This window comes from Episyrphus balteatus, chromosome 1 (assembly GCF_945859705.1).
Source record: "Episyrphus balteatus chromosome 1, idEpiBalt1.1, whole genome shotgun sequence".
Classification (NCBI taxonomy): domain Eukaryota; kingdom Metazoa; phylum Arthropoda; class Insecta; order Diptera; family Syrphidae; genus Episyrphus; species Episyrphus balteatus.
In genome coordinates this window covers 8,390,366-8,399,743 of record NC_079134.1, presented here as the reverse complement: position 1 = coordinate 8,399,743, position 9,378 = coordinate 8,390,366, and the positions used below count along the sequence as shown (strand labels likewise).

Below are 9,378 nucleotides of genomic sequence, written 5' to 3'. Positions count from 1 at the left end.
TATCACACAAGTACCAACTTTACATTAAACACATTAACTTTAGTCAGAGCAGTTTTTGAAAAAAATCATCGTTATATAATAATTATTTATAGCTATCTAAACACTTTTTTTTATGAATGCCTGACTTGGTCTACTGTGTCCAGTAATAAGATAAGGAAAATTTAAGGCGTGATTCTGGGGATGTTCTAAGAAAAAAGTCTCCATCTCAAGTTGGTATAATTTTTCGATGATTTCAAAAAACGCTTACTTTGGTATAATTTAACCCTTATACTAACTCTAGAAACCTGTTAAGATAATTATTTTTTACTGCAATACCATACCATTAAGCTTCATTGTATGAGTGGCCGTAAGCCCCTCGACCATCAACATCAAAGCTCCTTAACGGTTGCACAAAAAACTTTGTATTATTATCTTATTCTACTGTTTTTATTAAAAAATTTTAAAATTCACAAAAAAATATCTTATCAATTCCTTGAAATCCTAAACTTCTGAACATAGCTAGAGATCCAGCATTTTCTTTAACAACTGGTGCCATAGTTTCAATTCCTTTTTCTGCATTAATTTTGGCCATAGCTTTAACAACAAGACTTCCGAAACCCTTTCGTTTGTGACTATCTATGACTTGTAACAATCCTAATGCTCCAAATGGTAAAAGCAAACACCATGCAACCAATTTTCCATTCTCATCATAAGCCCCAATACTTTGATTGAATTTTATCAATCGTCCAACAAATAATTCCGATCCGGGATGATAATGTGGCCATAGTCTATTGACAATATCAATGTCTTCTTCTCGAATAGGTGATAAAGTTATTCCTTCTGGTGGGCTGTAAAATACACAAACCTTATGAAATTTAGAAATAAATTAATCGAATATTGGTAGCTTACTCGATTTGAAATTCCAAAGCTTTCTTAAGTTCAATATGATGCCAAATAACAGTATGAAAGTTAACAGAATCTTTATTGATTCCTAGTTCTGTTATATATTTGTCTATGGTTGGTTTAATTCTTAAAGGAGAACCATAGAACATGAATACATCTTTTTTGTAGAGACAATGAAGAGCTGCAAGTAGACGGTCTTGAGAATCGGCCAGAGTATTTGGCATGATATAACATCCATGATCCTGTATATTAAAATAATATCGAAGCCTATTTAATAATATGCACATTGCACATACTAATTATCATTAGCATCCAGTAAAATCTATAATAGTGGAGTAACTAAAACTCAAAAATTGGCAATATTAGGGAACCCGGCCGAACAGCTTAGATTTTGTTGATTTTTTTTTCCAACGTCGGTAATTAAAAATACTTTAAAGTCTGTTAGCTCAGGGAAATTAGTCAAAATATGGGCATGAAATCGCATTTTTCGCGGGACAAAATTTTTTTCATGGAATGTGTTCGGGTGGTTGTCCTTATCATAAAAGTCAATTTGTTGGGAAAATTGGAGGTTGGGAACAGCCGCCATCTTGGAAAAGAGATTGGTATCGTTTTTATTGAATAGCTCCATTGTTATTCATTTTAACAAAAAATGACAAAGGTAAGACTTATCAACAATAAGATTATCTAAAAAATGATATACAAAACAATTCCGTGAGTTGATTAAATAAAATTTTACAGTTGGTCAAAGTGCGGGTTTCTATCGCAAGGTTGGGACAAAATGACATTTGTTCATATATCTGACGAACTTTTGATCTGTTTGGATAATTCTTCAAGAATGAATTATAGTACTTATAATTACCTATAAAATGAGCCCACAATCGTTATTGTAACCATCGTATTGTAGAAGTAATCCAACTCCGAAACTCTCCATGTACTAGTCCAAAGTGAGAAAAAAGCTAGTTTTTTGCTAGTAGGCCGAGAAAATTTTGGGAGTAGAGGTTTAACCAAAATACAAGTACGCAGTTTTGCAGCCATACGCGTGTTAATGTCGATTTCAAAGGTCTGACAACTCTAATTTTGTGCTTTATACGGTTTTTGGGGGGTTAAATAACGTAAGTTTTCCAGTTAACGTGAATGGGCTAAATTTATACTATTTGAAATTATAAATATACAAGCTGATGCTCTATCATTTTTCCTAAATCTGGACACCTCAATCTTGGCTATGGGGTTAATAGAACTCACGATATAAGCTTTTTTAACTAACCATATCAGGCTTTTCAATTCAAATAAACAAACAAAAATCGAAACAAAAAAGCCTCTAAAACATAATCGTATAAACGGCTTATATCTTGAGTTCTATTGGTCACATCCCCAAGATTGAGGTGTCCAAATTTAGGAAAAATGACAGAGCATCAGTTTTTATATTCATAATTTGAAATAATGTAAATTTAGCTCATTCACATTAACTGGAAAACTTACGTTGTTTAACCCCCCGAAAACCGTATAAAGCACAAAATTAGAACTTTCAAACCTTTGAATTCGATATAAAGACGAGCATGGGTACAAAACTGCGTACTTATATTATGGTTGTACCTCTACTCCCAAAATTTTCTCGGCCTACTAGCAAAAAACTAGTTTTTTTCTCACTTTGGACTAGTACATGGAGAGTTTCGGAGTTGGATGACTTCTACAATACGATGGTTACAATAACGATTGTGGGCTCATTTTATAGGTAATTATAAGTACTATAATTCATTCTTGAAGAATTATCCAAACAGATCAAAAGTTCGTCAGATATATGAACAAATGTCATTTTGTCCCAACCTTGCGATAGAAACCCGCACTTTGACCAACTGTAAAATTTTATTTAATCAACTCACGGAATTGTTTTGTATATCATTTTTTAGATAATCTTATTGTTGATAAGTCTTACCTTTGTCATATTTTGTTAAAATGAATAACAATGGAGCTATTCAATAAAAACGATACCAATCTCTTTTCCAAGATGGCGGCTGTTCCCAACCTCCAATTTTCCCAACAAATTGACTTTTATGATAAGGACAACCACCCGAACACATTCCATGAAAAAAATTTTGTCCCGCGAAAAATGCGATTTAAATTAGGTACTAATTTCCCTGGGCTATGTAGATTAAAAATTGTCAGTGTTGCCGTTTTGATTTTTTAAATTTAATTGAAGATTTTTGTGAACAAAAAACAAATTTTTTTCAAAAATTTTTCTTAAATTTCATAAATTAATTGATGCCAAAAGATTGTCTAGGAAATTCAATAAAAAAAATATATGGGAGTGAGAGACAATCTTCCATAGTTCAAGCGATAGATGCAATTTTCTTATTAATTGACTTCAAACACAAAAAATAAATATTTGAACACAACGGCAACACCTACAATATTCAAATATACATTTTTTAAAAGCTAGAAGCTTAGTCATATATGTAAAATTAGAATTAAGTTAATTGAATGAACGACTATTATTTTTTATTCATTTAATAACCCTCTTACTGTTGAAAGTTAAATAGCAAAAATTTAAAGTTCCTATTTACCACAGCCTTTGAGAAAATTAATTATTTCAATGCAAAAATTCAGTTTTAATAAAAAAAAAACCATTGAAATTGAAGTAATTTTTCATTTTTTTTTTTTCAAAAGTGTGATATATTTTACCTTTTTTGATTCGAAATTCAACTGATAATATTTATAGCAAAAAATTTTTTTAAATAAATTCATATTTTATTAAAAAAAGTTTGGAAAAAAGTCATTTTAAATTTTTCTAATAACATTTTTTTTTTAATCCACCATTTTTTCAATAAAGTCTTGATTAAATTTAGTGGATTTAAATTTAAGAGATAAGAATGAGCTTCTGGCTTTTTAAAAATGTATTTTAAAATATTGTAGGTGTTGCCGTTGTTTTCAAAATATTTTTTTTGTGTTTGAGGTCAGAATGTTAGAAAATTGCATTTATCGCTTAAACGATGGAAGATTGTCCCTTACTGCCTTTTATATATTTTCCTTAAATTACCTAGAGAATCTTTTGCTATCATTTGTTTTATGAAATTTAAGCAAAAAAAATTGTTTTGTTAAAAAAAATTAATTTTAATTTTAAAAAACAATACGGCTACACCGGCAATTTTTAATCTATAGACTTTAAAGTATTTTTAATTACCTACGTTTGAAAAAAAAATCGTCAAAATCAGAGCTGTTCGGCCGGGTTCCCTAACAATTTGCTTTAGTTACTCTACTATAATATTTATCGGGAAGATAAGAAATAATCGCCAATACTGTTTCCTGCTGTTCTGTGTTTCAATAAACCTATAAATCTATCTCTATCTTTATGTACTTAAAAATGTATCTAGATTGAAACTTTAAAGATTTAGCACAAACTATTATTTAAATATTTCTTACACAAAGTATAAAAGTTCCATCACTCCAATCACCGTTTAGCGAATAGATTTTTATTGATTCTTTCAAAGATGGATCTTTGTTCAACCAATCAATAAAGTTTTGAATCAAATTGAACGAGTTGGATTCCAACTTCCGATTTATATAGAGATCTCGAAGTTTCGACCAATCTTCGAATGGAATTTCAATCAGAGTGTTTTTACTCATTTTAAGTTTTTGTCAACAAATACTGAACTATACTGAAGAACTTAACTAGCAAACTGATGGCTTTTGTTATGATGTTTAGGGTTTTATTCATAAACTAATTACCTGATATACAAGTACCTACCTACTTGAGATTGTAGATTTTTTTATGTCAAAGTAGGAGTTGCCAGGTGTAAGTTTGTATATGAAACGGACTAATCTAATCTAAATCTTCATAAAAGAACTTGTCGGTTCTTAGGTAAACAAACAATCAACCAAATTGATCATGATTTATGACTAGACATTCTTCAAATATCCCGGATGTCAAAACGTTCCGACTAGATTGCCAATTTATGGCACCACAACAAAATCCGGAAATTGTATGAAAATTTGACGTCAAAAATTTCAATTGAAGCTTCACACAGTGGTGCCTTTAGTACTTTTTGGCGTTTAAAATCATTTGCACGACTATTTCTGGACGAAAATTTATGGAATTTGGTACATTAAAGGATATTAGCTTAGATTCGAATTGAGATAATTAAGAATTTCAAGATAAGTTTTTATCGTTGAAATGTGACCACATATACATTTTTGCTTCCGGATTCAAATTAAGAATATTAAAATCTGTTAGAAAAGTATGCTTTGGTGCAAGAATATTTGATAAAACATAGTAGGTATTTTCCATACTAATACACTGAGGGAAAAAACAACTTAAAATCAACGAAAACCACGTTGATTCAACAATTTTTCGGAATGATTTTGCAATTGAAGACGAAAATTTTAAAATCAAAGTAGAACATCGTTAGTTTAAAGTGGTTTACCGTTATAAAACATCTTAAAATCAAAGTTGTTTCAACTTAAAAAAAAAAAGAATCAATTCATTAAAAAAAAAGTAAAAATGGGCAACCCCGCTGGGTATCGAACCTACAACTCTTGGGTTACTAGGCGAATGCTTTACCAATGTGCTATCTCACCGTTGAAAATTAAAGTGATAAAATGCAACAAAAGCTGAAGTCCGACAAAAATAAAAAAAATTCTTACGTTCTTTCAATTTTATTTTGAAGAAGTTTCATGTTAATTTTTTCAACATTAAATCAACGTTGAACATTTTACATTTTACGTTGCGTTTTTTCCCTCAGTGTATTTTTCAGTGCAGCAGTAGATGTATTTCATGACTTTTGACGCCAAAAAGAACCAGTGTGAAATAAAAATATAAATATTAGATTAATACAGTGCTGATATCGATTAAGTTTTAATTGGTACTTGAAGCAATTGTGCGCAAGTGATAAGTCCACACTAATGAGATAATATTTTAAAGAATCTCTTCAACTCCTGGGGAAGGTAAAAACTTATCGGAAAAATTGACTGTGAAACCTTAAAACAATTTTTTATAAAAGAAAAATTGAATTTAAAGGTGATGGAGTTAAGTAAGATTTTTTTCGATAAAAAAATGACTTTTAAGGTTCAACTTCTACTACGTTTGAATTGCACACATGATTTTCTTATGACAAATTATTATAAATCTTATATCATCTGAAAGCTTATTATTTCACCTTTTATATGACGCTTCAATCATGTTTCTACGATGCCTACAAAAAAAGTAAGATTTTTTTAAGGGCAACCATGTCGAAATTTCAAACTGAGATTACGGTACTTCCTACACTGGTGGCTGGTCATCGGCAACAGATCTCCACAAGTGATTTGAGGTTTTTTTTTTCAAATTTTTCAATTTAAGGGGGGAAATCTCTCTGGAATTTTATATTTTTGCACTATTTTTTTGTTGCCTAGTAAATTTATTTATCAACCGAAGAAACTATTTTCAGTGGTCTTAGCCTTAAATGAAGCCTCAAAAGTCCTTAGATAGTCCCGAAACCCATGGGCTCCGAACCTACCACAGTACGAAAACAAAAGCTTTAAACACATTTTTCTCGAAACTCGTTTTTTCCGCGCCGTGCAACGTAACTCAAAAACTAATGAAGCTATTGACTTGAAATAAAATGCAAATTACTCGTTATATAATTGGCCAAGGTCCTGCACAGAGAAAAATAGACCACATAAAATAGAACAAAAACAATAAGATTTCTCTATGGTTTTCATCCAAGAAGGAAACCTTATTAAAACAATCGGGTTTTCCTTATTGTTTTAAAATCTGCAAAAAAATAAAAAAAACGATGACCAGACTGGGAATCGAACTGGAGACTTCAAATCACTAGTCGCCCACCTTACCACTTGAACCAACCTGCCATGAAAATATTGATCGCGATTTTTGTTCTAGTGCTAAGTTGCAAAAAAAATCAACTTTTCAGTCAAATTTTAATAAGATTTTCTCTATAAAAATAATAAGAAATCTCCTTAAAAAAACCTTATTAATCGTTGATTTTAATAAGATTTCCTTATGAAATGTATGGACGGTAAAACAATATGGCAATCTGTTAGTTTTTATCGGGTCATATTTTTCTCTGTGTGAATCTCATCAAGCTACATCAACTAAATCAGCTACATTTACAACATTGATGACCCATAAAACTAATAGTTAAGCCCCATTGATAATTGATTGTGGTCGAAATAATTCATAAATGGTAAAATTTTAACCGTGAGGTCCAATGGGAAGGACAATATCGAAGTTTTAAGCCTTTGAGGTATGTAGTTGATGTAGCTTGATAAGAAATACAACCGCAAAAAATGTCTTGGTGGTGGGTGCTGAACGTAAACCCAATGTTCACTTGCTCAAGCTATTATAGGTATACTTTAATAGTAGATAATAGCCAAGTTTTTTTTAGGTTTTTTTTAGAAAATTTAAGTTGATGGAGCTTGCAGATTAGTCCTTGTGTCAGAAGACTGTTGCCTTTTTTCGGTGTAAAGAGTAAAGAAAGCATATATCAGTGACCTAAATGAGTTTAGTGAAAGCCATAACTTGCTGAAACTTTCAAAGAGTGAACTGTTTTTCTCGGTATCCAAACTGCAAGAGCATGCAAAGACTGCAAAAAGAGCATGCATATACTTCTTAGTGTTTGGGGAAGAAGAGTTCATCCAATATTTTGGTGAAAAGTATCAATGGAGAGATAACGGGCGGCGGGATCCATGAAACTGCAAGATCCAGAAACGTCAATATGTCTGACCTTTTGAGAATAGATAACAACAATTTTTGCAAATTTTAATTCGCAAATTCTACTCACGATTATTGAAATTGGATGTGAACTGTAACCAAGCGAAGACTATGTAATTTTCTATGGTCTTAAAGAGAATAATGCATTTATACAATATCTTATTAAGTATTTATTTTGTCTAATATGAATTTCTATTCCATTTATTTCTTCTTGGTTTGCTAAATATTCTCCTGAATGCAATTCATATTCATCCAAAATATTCCATTAAATTAAGTTCAATTTTCTCATTTACTGAAGATTCCTTTTGAACATACATTTTCCACGTCAACAGAAACAAAGTTATATCAATATTACCTAAATTGTTTCTCATTGAAATTGAAATTAATTATTGAGCTTTAACTGTTTAAAATCCAAAATAATTGGTTTCCTTCATACAGAATACATACACACAGTTACTAGGTTATACTCATTACAAAGACTTATATCCAACAAGGAAACATCAATGTATCAGTCATTATTTAATTAAAACTGCATTTTCACACCTCAATTAGTATTCAACTAAGAAGTAGAGTACAACATCGAATTTCGTTGAAAATTTAACACAACAACTGCCAATTTGTATAGAGTTCCGGGAACACCAATTCATTTTATACCTTCTAAATCTCATTCTCCACAACTCCCAATCCTTGTCCAACCTCAAATAGAAATACCTACTTCAAATTTGTCTGCCTTTGCATCATGAGAGGAACAACTTAAAACGTCGTCATCGTCTCCCCAAGTTCCCACAACAAAACGTGTACTATAACGATGCATCCTGGTTATATCCTTCTTCTTATCATCAAACACGCTTGTAGAAATGCATACGTGTGTTCGTATGAGTTTGTGAAGAGGACGGCAATATATAAAACGGATGTTATAATGTTACCGGCACACATCCTTTGCAGGATCTCTCAAATCGTCTTCGTCGTTTAAGTAATTAGTTTTACCCTGGCAATTCTAAATCATCTCTTCCACACCAAATAGGACCTCAACTTGAATAAAACTCAGTCTACGAGCCTTAGCTAGCTAGCGCAAAGACGAGATAACTATATACACGACACAACGAAAGAGCTTGTACGATGCACCTCTTTATATCGTCTGCTGTGTGATGGAATGATGAAACTTTTACCCAGAACAGAGAAACTATTTTGTTCGATAGAAATATAGAGAAGAGTGTGCAGCGTGTACCACCATTAACCATCTGCTTTAGCGTTCCTCTAGCAGTTTTCCCATGAACCATAGACTGTAATCAAAGTGAAACTAATTAACTTGAATATCCGTTGAGGAAAAGCAGAGAGAGAGAGAGAGAGAAAGGGAGCGCACCCTACATGCACGGATGTTATACCGACAACGCATCCTTTTGGGTAGGTAGGTACATCTTTTGCGGTGCGATTGTGATATATTCATACGTCACTTCCTCATTCACATTGCCTTGGTGCAAAATGGTGATGCAGGGAAGCGGATCCGTGCTTAAAATTCTCGCAAGGCTCTTTAAGGTGATTTGTTTATTTTAGACTCGACGAATACCTACTGTTGATAGTTTTTCGGATTTTCAAGGAATGTGATAGTTGGTTTTGCGAGTAGATTTTCACATACTTGGTATGATCTATCCCAAGCGTCTTGAATAGTGTTTTAGTTTTAAGTCTTGAGATAAAAAACACATAACAATTACCAAGACTTATAATTGAAAACCGGGTGACCCAACAAGCTAATACCAAAAATCCCTCTTCTGTGAAAGTTATCAAAATTTCAA

General features: G+C 31.8%; 1 protein-coding gene across 1 annotated transcript; it reads right to left on the bottom strand.

Annotated features, from left to right (window-relative positions):
• Positions 1 to 407: 407 nt before the first annotated feature.
• On the bottom strand, positions 408 to 4,565 carry LOC129907697 (uncharacterized). Its single transcript, XM_055984021.1, has 3 exons — positions 4,300 to 4,565; positions 889 to 1,124; positions 408 to 827 (listed from the first exon to the last, which is right to left on the bottom strand). The coding sequence occupies exons 1-3, from the start codon at positions 4,501 to 4,503 to the stop codon at positions 440 to 442; spliced, it is 828 nt and encodes a 275-aa protein (XP_055839996.1). The 5' UTR covers positions 4,504 to 4,565; the 3' UTR covers positions 408 to 439.
• Between the last annotated feature and the right edge of the window lie 4,813 nt (positions 4,566 to 9,378).

What these genes read in the sequence shown, in the direction of transcription:
- LOC129907697 (XM_055984021.1), bottom strand. Translation starts at nt 4,503, where the DNA reads ATGAGTAAAAACACTCTGATTGAAATTCCATTCGAAGATTGGTCGAAA. An exon ending in ATGGAACTTTTATACTTTGT is followed by an intron (nt 1,125 to 4,299) that starts GTAAGAAATATT and finishes TTTAATATACAG; the next exon opens with GATCATGGATGTTATATCAT. An exon ending in GCTTTGGAATTTCAAATCGA is followed by an intron (nt 828 to 888) that starts GTAAGCTACCAA and finishes TGTATTTTACAG; the next exon opens with CCCACCAGAAGGAATAACTT.